This window comes from Microcaecilia unicolor, chromosome 4 (genome assembly GCF_901765095.1).
Source record: "Microcaecilia unicolor chromosome 4, aMicUni1.1, whole genome shotgun sequence".
Taxonomy (NCBI): domain Eukaryota; kingdom Metazoa; phylum Chordata; class Amphibia; order Gymnophiona; family Siphonopidae; genus Microcaecilia; species Microcaecilia unicolor.
The window spans coordinates 278,501,490-278,523,468 of record NC_044034.1 but is presented as its reverse complement, the minus strand read 5'-3'; the positions used below and the strand labels follow the sequence as shown (position 1 = coordinate 278,523,468).

The 21,979-nt window shown below is 41.7% G+C and overlaps 1 protein-coding gene across 3 annotated transcripts in view; it reads right to left on the bottom strand.

The window, feature by feature from the left end:
• ARHGAP6 (Rho GTPase activating protein 6) overlaps positions 1–21,979 on the bottom strand; it is an 817,167-nt gene that overhangs the window by 63,835 nt on the left and 731,353 nt on the right. For all 3 annotated transcript variants that reach the window (XM_030201605.1, XM_030201606.1, XM_030201607.1), the window contains exon 3: positions 15,468–15,539. In XM_030201605.1, the coding sequence (XP_030057465.1) occupies positions 15,468–15,539 (72 nt within the window). The remainder of the gene's footprint in view (positions 1–15,467; positions 15,540–21,979) is intronic.

Sequence of the window (21,979 nt, the reverse complement as noted above, 5' to 3'; positions counted from 1 at the left end):
CTGTTTCTTTCACATCTATGGGAGGGGGGAGGGATCAGTGACCACTGGTGGAGTAGGGGTGGTCATTCCTTTATTCCTCCAGTGATCATCTGGTCATTAGGACACTTTTTTGTGGCTTAGTCTAGCTCAAAATGTCTTAGGTTTAGTTCTGGATATTTTCGTTTCATTCAATTATGGCTGAAAAATATCCCAGGTGTAGAAACACCCAAATCCCACCATTAACATACACCCCCTTGAGATTTGAATGCTCTGCAGATGAACAGCATAGAAAAACATCTGGAAAATGGGTTTTCAAAAATACCAATTTGAACATTTTGGTGAGACAAAGAGGCATATTTTCAAAGCACTTTGGGAGGCTAAGTTCCATAGGTTTCTATGGAACTTTGGGAGGCTAAGTGCTTTGAAAATGAGCCTCAAATTGTCCATATGCCGGTTTATGCCACTTTTTAAACATTTTTATCTTTCAAAAATGAGCCCCTAAGTTATGTGTGTCCTTGTCACATTTATACACTTGCACTTTGCTCAGGTCTAGGGATGGTATAAATGCAAGTGCCTAAATGTGAGGCACACCAAATACAGAGTTATGCTAGTGTTCTATACTGGAACCTCAGCATCTAGATTCTGGGCACCTAGGTTCCAGCCTCTCGATCCACCAGATGCTCACTGAACCGCTTAATCTTTATGCAACATACCATAATGTCTCTAACAATCACAAGAAGACTTAGACACAGAGGACCGACTAAACCGAAACTCCAAATTACATCAGAAGCCACTCAAGCAACTCAACCATACCGGCGAACAATCCCCTACAACAGTCCCAGTGCCAGAATTTTATGTAAATGCTCAGTCACTCGGTAACAGGACTACCATGATTAGAGCATGGATCAAACGCCCTAAACTGGGTCCAATATTGTTCACTGAAACCTGGCTGTGCTCAGAAAATGACTCTGTCCTGAAGTATGTTTGTCCGCTAGGTTTCAAATTCCTGTCCATAGCTAGAAAACTAAGGAGGAGTGGAGACCTAGACGTCATATACAATAAGCTGTTTAATGTTACCCTACTAGAAACCTTCAACTCCCCAGCCTTAGAAATATTAGCGTCCAAAACTGAAGACTCCACACTGATAAATCCACCGATTATGTATTCTATTCTACTACCCCAATGGGGAAATGGGCTCACGCAAACAGCAATTCCTTTGCATTCCTAGCCAAACTCGTAAACACTGCAACCTGCACATTGCTACTGGGTGATATAAATCTGTATCTCAATCAAACAACCCAGAGGTGACAGACTTTCATAGCTACCTAGATTACCTTAAATCTCTACTGCTACCAGGACAGGTGACCCATGAAAAGGGAAACCAACTAGACCTAATTGCATTCACAAATAACACAACATCAAGCAACAAGATTGAGATGGAGGAATGGTCTCCCTGATATGGTCTGACTGGTCATAGCATAAGCTTGGCCCCCCAACATCACTAAAGACCCACAGCTAGAACCCCTAAAATACAATACCACACCAGAGGGAAAATTGATGGACCCAGATTCTGGGAAATGGTAGACAACCACTATTCAACAATAAACAATGAAAACACAAATCTAGATGACTGGAACTAGGAATGCAAGGAAATCTTGGACACCATAGCTTCCATAAACTTAAAGGAAAAGTCACATCTCAGTTCAGACCTCCTAACACTAAAGAGATCATACAGACACTGGAGAGGACCTGAAATAAAGACAAAACAGAAAAGAATGCAACTGAGATAAGCAATTTCAATACTTAAAACTAAAATAACTGAAGCTAAAAAAAACCCAAACCTTACTACTCCAAGCTGAAAGGCCACATCACTAACACCAAATGTCTCTTCACAACTGTCAACTCCCTATTAAACCTAGACGAGTTTATGATCCATTCTGGGAAGCTGCCCCCATCAGCCGAAGAACAGACTAAACTTTAAAGAGAAAGCTTCCAAATCAGGGCACAGTTCACCAATCCTCACAACTGAAAATAGATAACTATTAGTCACACGGACTCTGCAACACCCACAGATATGATTTGGGATAGATTCCATGCCATTAAACAAGATGACCTAGACCGACTCATAAAAAATTTTACAAAATCCCACTTTCAAACTAGATACCTGCCCAACCAGTCTTATGAGATTCATAACCTCCAATTCAAATCCATGATCTACACTGGGCTAACAAACAAACTATCAAGTGGTCTCTTCCCACCTTCACTAGGGAGCCAATGTAGCTCCATAGCCTCCATACCAATCCTGACAAAACTAATGGAAGGCCTAGTCACCATTCAGCTGAATGAACACCTAGAGAAGTTTAATGTTCTACACTACTCTCAATCAGGATTCCAGGTGAACTACAGCACTGAAACCGTTCTATGCGCCCAATCAATAACAAACACACTACTGCCAGAAGGAAAGAAGGCACTGATCATGCAATTTGACCTATTGAGTTCCTTCGATGTAGTCAACCATGAGCTTCTAATAACATTACTAAGCAAACATTGGGCTTATAGGTCAAATTCTAAACGGGTCCCATGGCTTCCTTACCCACCGATCCTATCTGGTGAAAATGAACAGATCACACTCAGAGATGGAGTGCAAACACTGGTTTTCTGCAGGGCTCATCACTTTCACCCATCCTATTTGATGTCCTCATGGCCTCACTAGGAAAGCTGCTGGTTCTGAGGTTTCATTTATGCAGACGATAGTACAGTCTTAATCCCAAGTCCTGACAATGGCCACTCATGTATCACCCAGACCACCGATTGGATGACCAATCATCACTTAAAGATGAACTGCAAAAAAAACCCTAATTTCTCATAGCAGGACACCACACCACACCACTACCAGTCAGAATTACACCTTCACAGTAAATGGCCTATCCTACATTTCAGAACCTTCTGGGCATCACAATAGATCAGAACCTATTCTGGCAAGAATAGATAAATAGAACGGTAAAGAAATGGTTCTTCTTCATGCACAAGACTACTTCAGACTCAAGGTCAGGCCCTGATACCAAACTGAACTACTGCAACATCATATACCTAGAAGGCCCAAAGACCCTCATGTACAAACTACAAACAATACAAACACTTCCATCAGGCCTCATCAGTGGCTTAAAAAGTACGACAGAGTGTCACATCTCTACACACAGTTCCATTGGCTACCCGTAGAGGCCAGAATTGTTTTTAAACTTTGCTGCCGTATCTTCAAAATCATCAAGGGTTTTTCTCCACCGTATATGTTCCATCTTATCACTGCATTAAACTTGGGACACAATACCAGAAATGCCCACAAACTGTTATTTCCATCTTACAATGCCTTTCGCTTCAAAGACTCTTCTCATGGCTTTTCCCCGTACCAGGCCGCAAGATTTGGAACACCCTGCCTGTGCCAATACCAAGTGTCACCAGCTATACTCAGTTCCGTAAAGCTGTGAAAGCTACATTATTCAGAAAAACTGTGCTATCACAAAAATCTCCTTCTCAGGCTCCACTACTCAAATCACTTTGCTCTGCTACACAATACACTATTTTCAAGAATCAGCCTACCAGAACTCCTCTGCTGCTACCTACTCACTGCCACCCCAAATCACATTGCTATAACGAACAATACATATCTCTGCTATATCTCATTAGTACTATTGTTAATCACAGCTACCTTGTGTAACCCATCTTAGTTCTGTTACTGTTTTTTCCCTCTGTAACTTCCATTTCAAACTCCCCAAGGTGTACTATTATTCTATGTAATCCATTCCAGTTGTAACTGTTTTCTGGTTCTTCTTTCCTCTGTAAACCACTTTCGAACCTTTCAAGTGTGTGTGGGAATATAAGCCCCAGTTAAAGTAAAGCAAAACAAAGGATAGGCTCCTATCATGTGACCTCAGGGTGCCCAAATGGAGACTCCCACTTATAGAACTGTCTTCTTAATGAGTTTGTTAGTTCTCAGAAAAAAACATCTGAAGTCAACAGTGCAAATGCTCAAATAAGAAAAACTGAGCAGAGCAAGGTGGCACAAAAACACTCTGAATTTTTATGACCTCTCCTAACCACAAGAGAAGCAGGTAACAAAATTACATTTAGCCAACAAAATTCATATATTGGCAAGACAATATTTGAAAATGGTGTTCTACCCTGAAGCATCTTACCATTTGGCTACACATGAATAGCAAAGTGCTATGCTCATTGCCAGGTACAATTTTCCTTCTTCCTGATTACACAACGGCAGTAGCAATAAACATTGCAAACTTAATTCGCTGGCTCACAAAGAGGGACACAATCGAACGGGCGCGCCCCAAGTTTTCCTGAGGATGTCCTCACAGGACATCCTGGCGAGGGGCGGGGAAACCCGTATTACGAAACAAGATGGGCGGCCATCTTTCATTTCGATAATATGAGCGGGGACGCCCAACTCTCATCATTTAGGTCATCCCCTGGTTTTCGGTGATAATGGAAACCAAGGACACCCCACCCTCAGAAATGACTAAATCCAGCCATTTGTATGGGAGGAGCCAGCATTCGTAGTGCACTGGTCCCTCAACATGCCAGGACACCAACCGGGCACCCCTAGGGGGCACTGCAGTGGACTTCATAATTGCTCCCGGTACAAGCTCCTCTACCTTGGGTGCTGAGCCAACCCAAAACCCACTCCCCATAAATGTACAACACAACCATAGCCCTAAGGGGGGACAGGGGGGCACCTACATGTGAGTACAGTGGGTTTGTGGTGGGTTTTGAAGGGCTCACATTTACCACCACAAGTGTAACAGGTAGGGGAGGGGGGATAGGCCTAGGTCTGCCTGCCTGAAGTGCACTGCACTCACTAAAACTGCTCCAGGGACCTGCATACTGCTGTCAGAGAGCTGGGTATGACATTTGAGGCTGGCAAAAAAAATATTTTTAAAGTTTTTTTTTAGGTGGGAGGGGGTTAGTGACCACTAGAGGAGTAAGGGGAGACATCCCGATTATTCCTCCGGTGGTCATTTGGTCAGTTCAGGCAGCTTTTTGAGGCTTGGCCACAAGAAAAAATGGACCAAATAAAGTCGGCCAAGTGCTCGTCAGGGACGCCCTTATTTTTTTCCATTATTGGCTGAGGACGCCCATGTGTTAAGCACGCCCCAGTCCTGCCTTTGCTATGCTTCCGACACACTCCCGGGAACTTTGGTCGTCCCCGTGACGGAAAGCAGTTGAGGGCGCCCAAAATCGGCTTTCGATTATGCCGATTTGGGTGACCCTGGGAGAAGGACGCCCATCTCCCAATTTGTGTCGAAAGATGGGCGCCCTTCTCTTTCAAAAAGCTCTCAAAAATACTACATTTCTCTAACTTGTAGGCATTACTAGTGACTTCCAAAGAGGCTTACAAGCACACTAAAGACGAGCATAAATATGGACTGTATTCATATGGCATACAGGTTTCATTCCCAAAATACAGTGCAAACTGTATATTATAAATAAAACCCTAGACCAGGGGCTCATGGTAGAAAGGATACACCGGTTAAGTAGTAACAGTGGCAAAAGAAAGTGGGCCAAATTTAAGGATCAGACTTGAAAAAAAAAAAGGCAGAGAAGCTTCAAAAGTCAAGATTGCTTGTGCAATTTTGAAGCAATAAATCTCTTAGCTGAGGTTTTAGTATCTTGCAACTTCAAGAGACGACCAGCTGTCACAGGAAAAAAAATTACACAAGCGTAGCCCTAAGCAAAAAAGCACTCTGGGTCCTTTGAATGATCCATCGGTTTACCTTTGGTGGCACTTTATGAAAATGATATAAAGTGATGAAATACTATTATGCAACAACAGTATTATATTAAAAGATTTTCCCAGAACAAAAATCTTGGAGGCACTGAATATTCTAATTATATGAAGATAATTTAGAAAGTACTTTGAGCACAAAAGGCTGAATTTAGAATGTTTGAATTATTTCTGAGAATGCTGTCCTGTTGGCACTGTGGCTGGAAACCTCGTTGCCCACTTTTAAAGCCCAGCTTAAGACTTACCTTTTCACCCTGGCTTTTGGCCCTCGCACTCATTGCCTGCTGATTCTGGGAATGTTGTCTTCATGGCTGGTTTTCTGTTTACTATACGTTTTCCCTCTTCTTTCCTGTTTTGTAGTTCATTTCTACCTACTTGAATTTAATTGATTTGTCAACCACTTTGTAACGTCCATTCCTAGGTGGTATATCAATAAACTTGAATCTTGATCTATATATATATAGCACTACCCATATTAATATTCCACTACAATCACACAAGTAGTTGCCCTTCTTAGCCAGAAAACCCTAGGTAGCTGAGCCTCTATCTCCCAATTCCTATAAATGCTACAAGGGCAATTAAACCGGGCACCAACATATATGCACCACTTCAGCAAGTAAGTGTACAGAATACTGTCACTTTCATGGGCAAGTGTACACTTAAGTGTATAATAGTTAGTGAAATGGGCTGAGAACCTTGGGGACTGGGTTCAATTCCCACTACAGCTCCTTGTGACACTGGGCAAGTCACTTAACCCTCCATTGCCCCAGGTACAAAATTCAGATTGTGAGCCAACCAGGCTGCATACAGTACATGTAAAGCATTTTGGCTACACCTACAGAAAGGAGGTAAATCAAATCCATGACCCTGGCCCCAACTATATAACACAACCTTGGTGTGTGCACTGATATATGTATTTCTAGGATATATCAGTAAAGGACCGGGGATGGTGTCTTCTCCAGATAAGTTCATTCATTACTTATCTTTATTTGATTCCACATAGTCTTTGAAGCCTTTGAAGTTCCATTTGCAGATTTTGATTATTATACATTGCACATCAATTTTCATGGTGGTGATGGACATTAGAATTATTATTATTATTATTACTACTACCATCATGGTGTCTGCACATTGATAAATATTCGGGATATCATATGATATAAAATGAGCATTTTAATGACTGCTTTCATTGTGGGCATACTTTATTACTACAGCTCAGTGGACCTCTAATTATTTAGTGGCTCCTTTCCTGATATATCCCATAAATACAAAGTTCTGTGTATAGGGGTCCTTTAATTAGGCTGCACCAAGCGCTTACCATAGATTAAAAGGCCTTACCGCGAGACACGCTGAAGCATCCTGCAGTAAAATCGCAATGTGCACGTGCATACCATTCACTAAAAAATATTTCTGAATTTCTCAGAGGGGACGTGTCTTGGGACGGAGAGTGGGAGTGACAGTGTGAATCAGTTAACACAGCCACATTGCCACGTGCTAACTGATTAGCATGGGATTAGCATGTAAGACCTTACTGCCTACAAAATGAGTGTCAGTAAGGGATCACACGCTAATTATTTGTTAATGGCCACATGCTATTAGGCAACATCTGTGCATGTCACAAAACAGAAGAAACTACCTTCACGGATAAAGTATACCACGTAGAAAACAGTAGAGGAAAAAAAACCCTCTTGCAGATGGTGTCCAAAGAGCTTTTATTCCAAAAATCTTCAGGAACATTAAAAGGGACTCTGGGTGTTCCTTTAAGAATTTCTTTTCAAATCTTGCCACATATAAATTAGCGATAACTATGTTATCATTTGTGAGGAATCTCATACATATGATTCAATAGACGGTACAAAGGGTACAAAGGGTACAAAGAAATAATCTACATATTTAGAAAGTGGCTGGCGCTCTTTGATAGAGATTTAAATGAAATTGTCATGGTAACGTTAGATATAGACGCTATATATACGAATATCTTGCAATTGGAATATTCTTATCCAGAGACGAGACGCATTCCAAATCATTTTATATTTACTTTGGCCACCACAGCGCTCACAAAAAACTATTTTGGATTTGGTGGATAGTTTTCCAATAGGTCTGAGGCACAGCGATGGGCTTGGCCATGGCCCCCAATATCGCTAATTCATATGTGGCAGAATTTGAAAAGAAATTCTTGAAGGAGCACTCTTTTAATGTTCCAGAAGATTTTTGGAATTATAGCTCTTTGGACACCATCTGTGAGAGGGTTTTTTTCCTCTACTGTTTTCTACGTGGTAACATTAGTGGATGAATAAGATATGAGGAACTGGTTTAAGTTAAAGGGTATGTGGCATAGGGTAAAGGGTCATGGATTTGATATAATGCCTTTCTATGGTATAACTAAAATGGTTCTTTAATAATCAATAAGCACATATCACAACAAGGAAGAAAGAGTACTAGTACTATACAACACAACAATCTCTCTAGATTAGTGGTAACTGGTACTTTCATATGACTATGGCTGAACGTGTCTGATACTATTGGTCTCCCACGCCTTGAGACAGCTATTTACAGCGAAACTCTGGCCAAAGTCAGTGTGACGGACCGACCACTTACACGTTGTTTACCACTTGAAGTTTAAGTTAAGTAGTTTTTCACTGTTCTTTGTGGATCCATCCCAAGTCAGTTCTGTGAAGCTAGCATTTTATACCCAAGAAACAAGGGGATTTTTTTGGTGCCAGTTGATTTTCCTCAACCCTCGTTTTTGAAAATGATTATTTGGGTTGGTGGTTGGGCTTCTTTCAGAGGTTTTTCCCCTTGTCCTTATTTAAAATGTTATGCACTTCGCAGAACCATAGTCATAAGAAAGTACCAATTGCCACTATTCTAGAGAGATTGTTGTGTTATATAACAAAATGGTTTATGTTTATAAGCAGGCACCTTTCTCTGAGGTCCTTTTACCAAACCACAGTAGAAAATGGCCTTAGTGTGCCCTTACATGGGGTTTTCCCACATGCTAAAGCCATTTTTACTGCAGCAGTAAAAAGACTAATTTTTCAATTAATGGCCATGTGCTGTCGCTATTAGCGAGGCCATTAAAAAAAAGAATACGACACCTATTTTGCAGAGTTCGTGGGATAATCCTGCGCTAATTAGTTAGCATGGGGTAATAGGGACACACTGATTAGTGCAGAAATGGCCACTCTCTGACCCAGACATGTGAGTAGCGCGCACAAATTGTGAACTTACTGCAGGATGCATTCAGGCCTTTTTAAGCCGCAGCTTAGTAAAATGGCCTCTCTACCCAGTGTGCCCACAATCTACATTTTTGTGCCTGGGGCAACAGAGGATTAAATTACATGGCCAGAGTCACAAGAAGCTACAGTGTGAATACAGCCAGTTCCCCAGGTTTTCAGCCCACTGCACTAGCCATTAGGCAACTCCTCCACTCAGCTACTTCAAATGCACCAAGTTGCCACATGTATTAAAGGCTTAGGAAGAGAGCTAGGCTTTCACCTGTTTCCTAAAGTACAGGTGGTCTCGAATCCGATGAAGCCCCCATGGGAGTGAGTTCTAGAGTGTGGGGCTACTCCTGAGAAGGCTCACTAGCAAGTTCTCATCATGCTAATTCATTTTATGAAGGCCTCAAAGGTGTGTAGAGGGCTAACTTACTCTTGAGGTACTCTGGCCCATTTTGTCTCTTGAAAACCAAAGTGTTTTACATTTGGACCTGTAGGGTACTGGCAGCCAATGCAATTTTTTGCAGAAAAAGTGTGATATGTTCATGCTGTTTGCAACCCTCTACCAGTTGTACTGCAACTTTCTGAATTAGTTGGAGCTTTTGCAAAACTTTCTGAATTAGTTGGAGCTTTTGCAAACTCATTGTGTCTTTCCAAATACGCAGAGTATTCCAGTACTCTAGCCATGATTTTATCATGGCAAGGACCACTGTGATCAGACTCATCTTCTCAATTATATGGAGAAAGATTGTATAGGTGACAGAATTCAAGTAATGAGTTTAACAGTATCTCAATATTCTTAGCCTGTGATTTTAAGGGGCATGCATACTTCCCCAGTTGTTATTTAGAAGTCAGGTACCTGTCAACTTGTGTTAGAAACTGACAGAATGTCTTCCTTAGGTTCAGGCAGTTTATTGTTTTTTGCCCACTTTTGAGCTACTTTTCAACAGGCAGTCAATTTATTTAAAGCCATGGGTAGATCTGGTTCAATGGGTATGATTAGTTGTACATAACAAAAGAGAGGGAACGAAGTACAAACTAAAGTCCAAACAAAAAAAACAGCACCACGGGCCTTTAAAAATGGAACACAGTTCTTTAATGAATGAGCCTTGACAAAAAGACCCGACACGGGCCGTGTTTCGGTGACTAGCACCTGCGTCAGGGGTCACAGTGATGACGTGGAAAACTTGGGGAATAACTCGAATATATTCCTCTACAATATATTATTCCTTACCCCACGTCTCATATAGTAAAAGCTACAAAGCACCAAGGCACTTTCACTTTCTGTGATTTTAAGGGGCATGCATACTTCCCCAATTGTTATTTAGAAGTCAGGTACCTGTCAACTTGTGTTAGAAACTGACAGAATGTCTTCCTTAGGTTCAGGCAGTTTATTGTTTTTTGCCCACTTTTGAGCTACTTTTCAACAGGCTTTCAATTTATTTAAAGCCATGGGTAGATCTGGTTCAATGGGTATAATTAGTTGTACATCATCAGCATAGATATAGAATTTTGTGTCCCTCAATTGAAGCAGTTTAGCTAAGGCTTCAGGTAGATATGATAGTAGGTGTACACTCCAAAAACTGGCCCCACTTTCTGGTTCCTGCTTTCCTTTGTCTTGTCTTAGCTCTTCTTCCAGGGTCTCTTATTCATTAGCCAATTTTTTCTCTTCCATCTGTCTTCTACACTATCTCACCTACATCCATTTCTGGCATTGACCTTATCCTTTCAGTTTTCTTCCACTTATTTTTCTGCTTCTCTATCCACTTTGATTTCACCCATTCTCCTTATCATTCAGTCCTCAAATCTCACTCTTTACCTACTGATTTTTTAACCCTCATCCTTCCTAATCCCCATCTCTCCCCTCCAGCATCCTCTCCTCCCTCAACCAGCATATCCCTTCTCTCTCCCCCTATCCCCCCAAACTCCAGTATCTCCTTTCCCTCTCCTTATTCCTCCCCTCCTATGTTATCTTCCCTTATTCTCCTTATTACCCCCTCCCCTTTGGTATCTTGTCTCCTCCCCTATCTCTCTACGCCCCATCCCCATGTCCTACATCTCCCCTTCATCTGCCTTTGCACCCCCCAAGTCTGGCAACTGTGCTCCATCTTTCTATCTTCTCTCCATGCACAACATATGCCTTCTGTCTCCTTATGCCCCTTCACCCATGCCCAGAATGTCCCCTTTTCCTACATCCCCCCTTCTTCTATCCAGCTTTTTCCATCCACCTCCCTATCCCCCTCAAAATCCTGTATTTGCCTTCTCTTTCCTCTCCCTACCACTTGAGCCTGCATCATCCCTCCAGCTTATCCCTGTGCAGGTACAGCATTTTCCATCTAAACCCCTCTCCCTGTCGCAGCATCGGAAGAAGTGGGACTGACAGGGACTTTGGGGTGTGCATGGGCTCTTAGGTGTCATGCTTACTGTTTCTGTTATTACCACCACAGGTCAGGTGAGATGGGGCAGAAGCAGAAGGGATGGAAAGGAAAAGAATAATATGGGGTGGGGGGGGGGGGCAGCATGATCAGGCCGTAGGGGAGATGCTAACGTCTGCTGCTTGGGAAGGAGACCCTAGATGCTAGCTGAATGTGAACTGAGGTTGCCAGTGTAGGAGCATTTTGGTGCATTTGCTGTCACCCCCAAAAATCTTTTACCTGAAGCAACTGTCTCAGCCACCCCTGACTTTAATAAACCAGATAATTCAATAATTTTTTAAAAAATAGATGAAAATTCATATAAATTAACAAACACAACATCCATAGTATTTAAGAGATAGTTAACTGACATAACTACCGAAAGAGCGTAAAGATCCCCTGACTATATTTTTTGTGAGAACAGGATTTCAATTTTCGCGTTCTGGCAAAATTCCCGAGAAAGCAGTACAATGTGTTTTTCTTTATAAAACTATTAACCATATTATCCATCCCATTCAATATGGGGGAACTGATCACTATTGTAACAAAAGAGAGAAATAACACCAAACTGATGATGCAGAGAGATGCTACTGTAAAAGCCCAAAACTGGGTTTGTAATGTTTTCTTTGCATAATGAAACATAATGTAATGATGCAATGCAATGCAAAAAAAAATCATTAATAATTTTATCCTTATAGCAGTTTCTGGTAAAGGAAATGATATTAGTTTTCTTTCCAAGAAGCTCATGAACAGCTGCCAGTTTCAGTCTACTATGGCCAAATAACACACAGCAAATGGCTGAGACCCCATAGCTGAAAGTTAGAAATGAAGCTAAATAAACAAATATTTAAGTTTAATTGCATATTTTGGAATTTAAAGGTCAGTCACATCATTAGATGAATAATATACCAAATGAAGAATGGAAGTCAATACACAATAGCAGGACAACTGCAACCCTGATTCTCTCCCACAACAAATGTGTCCCCTGGGCTGCAAAAATTGACAGTGATCACTTGAATTGATTGTAACAGTTGTGATGATGCATTTGTAACCAAAATACAAGCCTTCATGGAGACAAAATCTCACCATACCCCTGAGTGGACAGGGCTGGGCTGCTCTGGAAGCAATGTTCACAGACCACTGGGAAAGGAATCTCAGCCATCATTCAATGGTGACGCGATGTGGCCGGGCTCAGGAACCGCATTAGCTGGGTTCTAGATGGAACTACAATTTGTGACCACTGGCCTGGACTATGACTTTGATGGCTGGGTTGAGCTTGGGAGAAGAATACTGTATAAATGTGGAGTTTTGAGGGATTCAGTTGGTCCCTAAAATGGATGGATCTGAAACAAACTCTCATTGGATGTTTCATGTATTGACTTTCAGCCTTAGTTGTTTTTCTACTGAAACATGCATGCATTTAGAGAGGCAGAAAAATGGACTGGTCATTGACAAGAAGCACTAAAATCCCTCATCAACCAGACAACACAAAACAGGGGGAAGAAAATGATCACTGTACCCAGGGATTTACTATATTTAAAGAGGTTCTGCCTTTCCTTGCATCCTTCAAACTTACAGAAAAATGCAACACGTGCAACAGATACAAAAGAAAAGTCTATGACAAAATGAAAGGAATATACAGTAAGATTAATTGATAGAGGTAAATTAAGTTAAATATGTAATACTAGTAAAAAAAAAAAAGGCCCGTTTCTGTTACAAATGAAATGGGCGCTAACAAGGTTCCCCCCCCCCCCCTTTGCCCATCACCCAACCCCCCTACCCCGGCACATCACCAAGCCCCTCCCACCGCGCCTTCATGGACCCCTTCGCCACCCGCAACCGCAAATCCTAACTGTGGCCGGCCCCTGCTGCTTCTCCTTTTGAGCAGCAAGAGCCGGTAGATAGAGAAAAAAAAAAAAAACTCTTGTCGCAAAACGCACCTCCGTAGAGAACCATCTCAGATTGGCAGACGTCTCTGCAGGCGCTCCTCCTCTCCCCTCTGACGTCTGTGCGTTCCTCCGGGGTCTCCCTGCAGGGGCACTGACGTTGAGGGTAGAGGAAGAGCGGCTGCAGAGACATCTGCCAATCTGAGATGGTTCTCTACAGAGATGCGTTGTAGGAGATTTTTTTAGTTGTCTTTATGTACTGGCTGCTGCTGCTGAATAGGAGAAGCAGCAGCGGCAAGACAGAGTTTCTATTAGCGGTTGCGGGTGGCGAGGCGGTCAATTGGGGGAGGGGCTTGGTGATGTTGCGTCGCGCGGGGGTTGTTCAGGTGAAGGGGGGGCAGTTAGAGGTCTCTCGCAGACACCCCCCCTGCCCTTCATTATGGAAGGTTGTTTTTTTTTTTTTTTTTTAATTTTTGTTACACTTGTACCCCACGGTGTCCCACTCATGGCAGGCTGGTACTTATTTTTACCTGGGGCAATGGAGGGTGTGTAGCGATTCCAAGTCAGGGGGAGGAGTAGGGAACCCTACTCCTCCCCCTGCCTGGTTCATTGTTTGTTGGAGGGGGTTGCAGTCCCTTAACTCTCTGTGTTCTGCCCTCGACGTCATGATGTTTGACGCGAGGGTAGGGCTTAGAGACAGTGATTTGGAAGGCTTCACCACCATGAACTAACGAACTGTTTAGGGATGATTTCAGCAGGTTGTCTTCAGAACGTTGAGGTAGCATTTTTTGTCCAGATGGGGCATGGCTTGGGGCGTGGCTGAGGGCGGGTCTATGAGTTAGGGTGAGTGGTCCTGATAGCCTAGCCTAAGAAGACTACAGGAGTTTAGTGCTTCACTGCCTTGCAGTGAGCTTCAGAATGTTCAAGGTGGGATTTATTTATATAGATATGTTCTGGGAAAATTCAGACATTCCTTAATCTTCAGGTTAGGAGCTGATTACATAAATCAGCGATACCCCCACCTATCAGTTGTTTTTGCAGCACTGCATAGCCCAAGCCCAAGAAAAAAAGGCACATTGGTTCCAAGATTTATAGCAATTTATATAAATGTATTCCATTTGAAATAAGAACGCAAGCTAATGACTTCACATGACCAGGTAACACTAACAGACTAAAATTTAAGACAATATTTGTATATTTTTCTGTATGTCTACAGAACACACTGGAATCAAGCAAATTCCAAAATCCAGCAGAGAAATATTTTCCACAAAACAGCACTGAAAGCCAAACTCAAACAATAAAATAATGTTCCAATTTCCCTGGAAACTTGAGGACAGCCCACAGAGAGCTACACATACAGAAATAGTATTTCCTGTGGTTGCCTGAGAACACCTGCAAATTGTTCACAGGCTTTCAAGTTAAGATTGGCAGCTTTTAGTTCTACCTCCATATTTCTTACTCCCAGGAGTTTTCTTAATTCATGCCCCCTTCTTTGCAGAGGATTGAAGAAAAACTTCCTCCAGCCCTTTTCAGAGAGAGCCGATACACTAGCATCTCCAATAGTAATAAAGGAAATGACAGCCTACCCAGACTACCCAAATTGGCTCCGCATATGACAATACTGGTTTTAGCGATTTCAAGAGTATTTGTGAGTGGCCATATTGAAATATGATGATTACATTGAATACACAAACTTTCTAATTGGGAGAGATATCCAGTGATTTAAAAGATGCAATTTGGTGGTTCAAGCTGTGGAGTCATTTGACAAGGACACATCGCTGGATTTGGACTCTTATTCTAGAGTTTGCAAGAGTTTTGTGGCCATTTGGAGTCTCACATTGGACTTATTTATTGAAATTATTCAATTTCACGAGTGTATATACTGTTGTTCACAGGATCATGTGGTCTGACTGGTATGAATGAAAGGTTTTTATGAGTTTAGTGTGGATTGTTAACTTTATAAGTGTATTATAATAAAAGCTACATACATACATTTTTGTAAATTCTGGAGTATTAATTTTGGAAGGAAATATTTATATCAATGACAGCTGTTCTTTTTAATATGTGTATCATATTTATGAAAACCTCAGTAAAAAATAATACCACAGACTGAAATGTGGAGCGTGCATTCGATTGCCATATGCACTTGCTTTGAATGAGTTGGGTTACTTACCTTTATCTTTATTTTTCTCTTTGCCAAGTGAGTCCAGTTTCTTTCTCAATGATTTCTTCCTTTTTTGTCCATCTGCAGGAAAAGAAAAAACCCCCCATTACTTTCAAGACTTCTTTTATGTTCAACAGAAATTTGACTAACCATCTTGACTGAATTTCATCAGCTCTGTTCAAATCAATGGCCATCATTCAGGGAAACTGATGGACAGTATGGGCATTAGCTATACAATTGGTTTCATCTATTGGAAAAAGAGCAGTTGCTCAATGAGATTTATTTTCCTTTATTTGATTGCTATGTGTTACCTTTAAAGTAAATTAACATCGCAGCCACACTACTTTATCTAAGGTTATTTTGTGACAGAGACGCTCAATTCCAGCAGTACAATGTATTCCCGCTTTAAACGTTTATGTAAATCCCCGCAGTAAAGCACCCACAGAATGACCAGGTCATTAGGGATCACCCATATTTTGGGCCTAGATTTTTTTTTTTAATTCCTTCTTATAATTGTACCCAAATTATAGCAATTTACTTTGCTAACTGATTTGAGAAATATGTATACATATAAATATTTTAGAATGGCATTACTACATTTCCAAAGAGCACAACTGCATCAGATCAGAAGCTATCCAAACAGACAAACTCTGAAAATAAGACTCACTCACTCTCCTGATGACATGAGAAAGGTCCTCACTGACAACAGGTTTATATAAGTAAAATATACGGCATCTCTAAAGTTGGTAAGAATCAAGAATCCCTGAACTTGCAAAACTTGGCAAGATACCATGCACATTTTATTTTTTTTTAGGGCGTGTGAAAATTTCTGAAAGAAAGCATGAGTTGTATATGGAAACGTTTCCAGAAATTTATTCTATCATATTTACACTCTCCTTCCAACTATTGTCACCAATTCTATAGATAACTGAGCAGAAAACAATATAAAAGGTATAAAGAAGAGATTTACCTATATATATCTAAGAGGTATAGCCTGAAATTGGGAATTGCATTTAAGGGGTGGGGGAGTTGTCTAGATGTGGTAAAAGGGATTGAGCAAGCAATCAGTAGCTCAGTATTGCAACCTCACAAGCAGCGTTATTCTACCAACTCAGAATTATCGAGCTGAATGCCATAGACCGATGCTCTGGGCACTTCTTAAAGGGTTGGACAGTGAATCCCCCCACCTCCCCACAAGATCCTCCAATTACGCTGGCCTGATCTGATGGTATCCCCACACATCATGCCCCAGATCTAGATGGCCTCTCCTACCAATCTGGATGGTATCCCTCTCCACAAATAAGAGAGAACCACCAAAGAGAATCCCACAAAAGCACTGATTTGAAAATCAAAACACAGTGGAAATTACCCGACAGATGACTTGAGTAGTCCAACACTGATTCTCCTGTATTGTAAAATGACAAAAGTCACAAAAGTCTCAAAGGATAAGTTACCACGGACTAGACACAGGCCGTGTTTCAGTGAAAATGCCTTCCTCAGGAGTCCATATACCACATTTGTTGTCCTTAAGAATATCAGCGGTAGCCAGAATGATATCAAAATACCAAAGATGCTACTACGAGAATCAGCTGAATAAAAAGCATGTATGTGACAATTACTAAAAGAAACAAGTGTCTCCAGAGCTGCTAAATATACCTGGTACTGGACTTTTCTCAGTAGTAGCTCAAGGATAGTTATGTTTCAACATTTTTATTGATGATAAACATATATTATCACAACAATAGTCAGGGGTGCACACAGTGTTGCCCCAAGACTTCCAATCTTACAAAACAATAATAACATCCATCATCAAACGTTTTTAAGCATTTTCTCCCCTCCTCCCTCCATCCATCCCATGTATCTCCCAATCGAGCCTTGTGTTCTTATAGACTCGGTGGTATCCCTCCCTTTCCCCCCCCCCTCAGAGTTACATCTAACACTTCAACGCTTTTTCCCCCCATGACATTACAAAATAATTCCCACATTCCATTTGAAAAAATTCCTGAACTTAACCATGGAGAAACATATAACTAATACATTTGGTTATCCTCTGTCATCAAACTGGTATCATTTTCCCCCCTCTTCCTATGTCCATCCACTCATTACATTCTTCAATTAATAATGCTCTGCCACTTGCATCCTGTAAATTCCAGAGCCATTGATCATACCATAACACTTCTGATATTTAACTATTTATTATCTGTTCTATTGTCATTTTGGGCGTTCCCTCTCTCCCCTTTCCCCATGAACCCCCCACCCTTCCCCCCCCCCTCTTATCCCCCCCCCCCTCCCTTTAACCATTGTTGAAGGGTACATGTTTTAATAACCGGTATCATATCCAAAAAAAAAAAAAAAAAAAAAAAACCGAAAAGCATAGAATCATATAAAGTTCCCAAATCTCACAATTTAGAATAGTAGTGGTAAGAGCCTCAAATCATTTGTTGATGTCTACCCCCCTCCCTCTCTTTACCAGGGAGCTCGTCCACCCATTAATGATGTCTGACTTTTGATTATATCTCATGTTTCTAATTATATGCTTTCCATATATACAGACTAACCCAATGTGTTCAAAACGTGGCTCCATGCTCGTGGTGATATTTTGTGTAGGTATGCCCCCCAAATTTTTATGAATCGTTGGCGTCTCTTTGGTGTATTACGGGCGTCCTGCATTTCCCATAACATAAGTTCATGGAGCCTATTTCTCCAATACCAATATGAGGGTCCTCTATCTGCTGTCCAGCAATTTAGGATACATTTTTTCCCCAAAATACAAAGTTTACTAAGGAACATCTTTTCTTCTACCGTTCCTTTGTGCCATGTCGTCATGGAGCTCAGTATCACCCTTTCAAAGGACAGGTCCACCCGATATCCCAGAACCCAACCCAGAAACCTGGAGAGAGCTGTCCAAAACCCCCGTATCTCTCTACATTGCCACAAACCATGGCTAAATGATGCATTTACTTCTGCACATTTGGGACACTATGTGTTTCTACCACTCCTGCGTGCCATGCCTGCTTAACTGAAAAATATGCCCTATGTATGATACGAAAGTGGCACTCCTGCAACTCAGCACTATGCACCACCCTTACCCCTCCTTGGAGCGCCGCTAATATCTTCCCTTCTGTTATTTGGTCTTCCACCCCCCTACTCCATCTTTCCACGACCATCAAGGATAGTTATATTCAAGTATAGTAGATACTTTCCTGTTCCCAAAAGGCTTACAATCTAAATCAGCACCTGAAGCAATAGAAGGTTAAGTGACTTGCCCAAGATCTCAAGAAGCAGCAATGGGATTTGAACTCTGGTTTCCCTGATTCTCTGCTGCTGCTCTATAGGTACACTAATACAGGTACCCAAGGATTCTATGCATGGCACCCCACTTGGGCATGCTTCTGAAATGCATGCGCAATATAACATAGTAGATGATGGCAGAAAAAGACATGCACAGGCCCATCTAGTCTGCCCAACAATTTAAACTCATATGTGCTACTTTATGGTATACCTGACCTTGATTTGTTTCTGCCATTTTCAGGGCACAGACCGTAGAAGTCTGCCCAGAACAAGGCCCACCCCCCAACCCGCCCCCCCCACCAGCTCTGCCACCCAATCTCGGCTAAGCTTCTGAGGATCCCTTCCTTCTGACATGTTCTGAATATGTTGGATAATAAGCTCTGAACCATCAATAACTGGGTGCTAACAACCAACTGCTGATGTTAATTGGAACGCATTAAAATCTGTGCATGCATTTGGATGTGCCTACCTCCCATGACATGCATCTCAAAAAGGGGCATGACCATGGGCATTTTGAAAAGTTGCATGTGAAATTACAGAATACTGCTTAACTGCGCTTAATTTGGGTGCTGGCATTTACACCAGGTTTAGCAGGCGCAAGCCTGGCACCCATAAGTTAGGTGCAGGATCTGTTCTAAATGCTATTCTATAAGGCAAATGCCCTTTACAGAATAGTACTTAGCACTGATTTTCTTTTCTATGCCATTTATTGAATTCCCTCCATGATGTATATTTCAAACACAGTAAACTAAAAGGCCAGCAACATCTGAATCCTTAGTGGTAATTTGATAACCTACCAAAAAAAAAAGGTAAGCAGCAATTCATTTTATGGTTGCCAGTAACCACAGCATTTCTGTTACACTGCTACTGAACACCACTGACCAACAGGGAGATGCTGGATTGGGAAGCTAGGGATTACTGTACATGTATATATTTCCAGAATACTGCTAATACTAGTCTAATTATGTTGTGTATTATTTTCCTTTTTTGACAAGTAATTCCCTGGAATGTAATTAGTGTGCTTAATACCATCAGTAACAGAGAAACTGGGGGAAGCAACTGGTGAATCTGCACCAGCAACACAGTAAAGGGGTCCTTCCCTGCTGTGTTCAAAAGTATTCCCACTGTCCCTTTACTGTTAACATAGGTATCCCCCCCACCCTAAGGATTTTATCTTGCCTCACCACACCTTAGCTTTCCCAAACAACTGAGTCAATGACTACCTAGGGTCTCTGGAATATGTATTTGAACATATTAAATATATATATATATATATATATATATATATATATATATATATATATATATATTGTGGTGAGCATGGTAGACCTGGGAGAGAGATCCTTGGGAAAAAGCGCCCCAAAACCAGACATTTCCCAGAGGACCTGAGGGACTACAACTCCCGTGATCCCCGAGGTAGCGTCAAATATCTCCCAGAGGACCTGAGGGACTACAACTCCCAGTTTCCCCGGGGTAGGTCAGTCCTCACTACAAGTCCCAGAATCCCAGAAGCAGAGCACGAGACCTTCCCAGAGAGGTTAATCCCGACTACACTTCCTTTTTAGGCAGGTTAATCATAAGGATTATGAGCTGCAGGAGGGGAAAGGAGGGGATGAACCGATGGATTGGTTGCCCATAAAAAAAGGTTTCAGTGGTTCAGGAAGAGAGGAGTGCACCTCAGCCAGAATCCATGGACATTTCTGCCTTGGCAGAGGTGAAGGGGTAGAAGCCTGGGAGCTTGATAACAAACCTGCTTGCCAATTTCATCCAAAGGTGGAGGAAGGATCCCAAGAGGGAAAGCTTTTAAGGTATGGGCACTAGAACCTTACCCTTGGAGTTACTGCAAGCATTTAAGCCTGTTTTCCTTTTGAGGTATATTGGGAACTCTACACTGCATTCAAGCAGACCCATGTGGGCGGATACCAGGTGTTAGGTTGCTGGTATGTTTAAGGAGGAGGTCCCCTGGGCCTCAGAATGCTGAGGAGAATGTACATAGGGCCTGCATTTGACAGAACTAATTGGGATTTATGAACTTTTTGCAAGTGAATGAACTTTCTTTGAAAGATCCTATTGGACTCTGCGGGAGACAGGAGCTATAAGGAATCTGGTGTAGCTGGTTGAGAGGGGAGCTATATTTGGCGCCCTTGATAAGCAAAAGACTTAAGCCGGCACCCGGCCTGAACTCAGTTATGTAAAGGGGATCCAGGAGAAGAAGGGTCCCATGACTACAGAACTTTATGTTTATTAACCGTGATGATTTCAAATAATTTAAAAAACAAGGTTGTATAGAAAACCCGCAAGGGAGGCATGGACCTGACCTCGCAAGGGACTAAGTACACCTGAGAGGCATTGTGGTGTGACAATTTATATAGATAGATATAGGTATATAGAATACTTTATCCAGTTCCAGAGGCTGCACTTCAGAAAGGATACAGACAGGCAGGAGTGGTGGCCTATGGGTGATATGAAAGGATACAGGACTCTATGCAGAGATCATTATGAGGCCTTATTTAACTAAGTTAACATGGGAAGAAAAATGGGAGCCTTGCACAAAAATCATTTTCCATTGGTTGCGCCAGCTTGCTATGTAGGCTACAAGCACTCCAGAGAAATGCTACCAAAATGGTTTAGAGTTTACCTGAAAAGCCATGCAAGATAAAAGACTTTTAGACCTAAATAGGAGAGACATGGATATATGAAAGACATTATAAATAAGGCACAAGAAGCAAAACTTTTTAATTGTCTTTTGGGAAAAGAATGCCCTAGAGCTGGGGTTCCCAAACCTGTCCTAGGAGATCCTCCCCACCCCACCTAGTCAGGTCTTCGGGATATCCAAAACGAATGTGTTTGATATAGATTTGCATGCACTGCTTCTAATGAAATTGAAAATTCCATGCACAGCTTCTAAAGCACGAAAACATTTCTCATGCATTCTCATTGGGGATATCCTGAAAAATCAACTGGCTGGGAGTCTCCTGGAACAGGTTTGAGAACCGCTTCCCTAGAGTACACGATCACAGTATGAGGCACAAAGTAGGAAGAAGCAACATCAGAAAAGATTTCATGGAAAGGGCGGTAAGTGCATGGAACAGCTTCCCAGTTAAGGTGGTGGTCGAGCAAAGCAGTAATATAATTCAAGAAAGAGATCCTTTTTGCTTATTCAAGACTAACTGTGAAGGAGTAACATGAGAGCCAAGATTGGATAGCTTAGCGGGGTTTAAAAAAGGTTT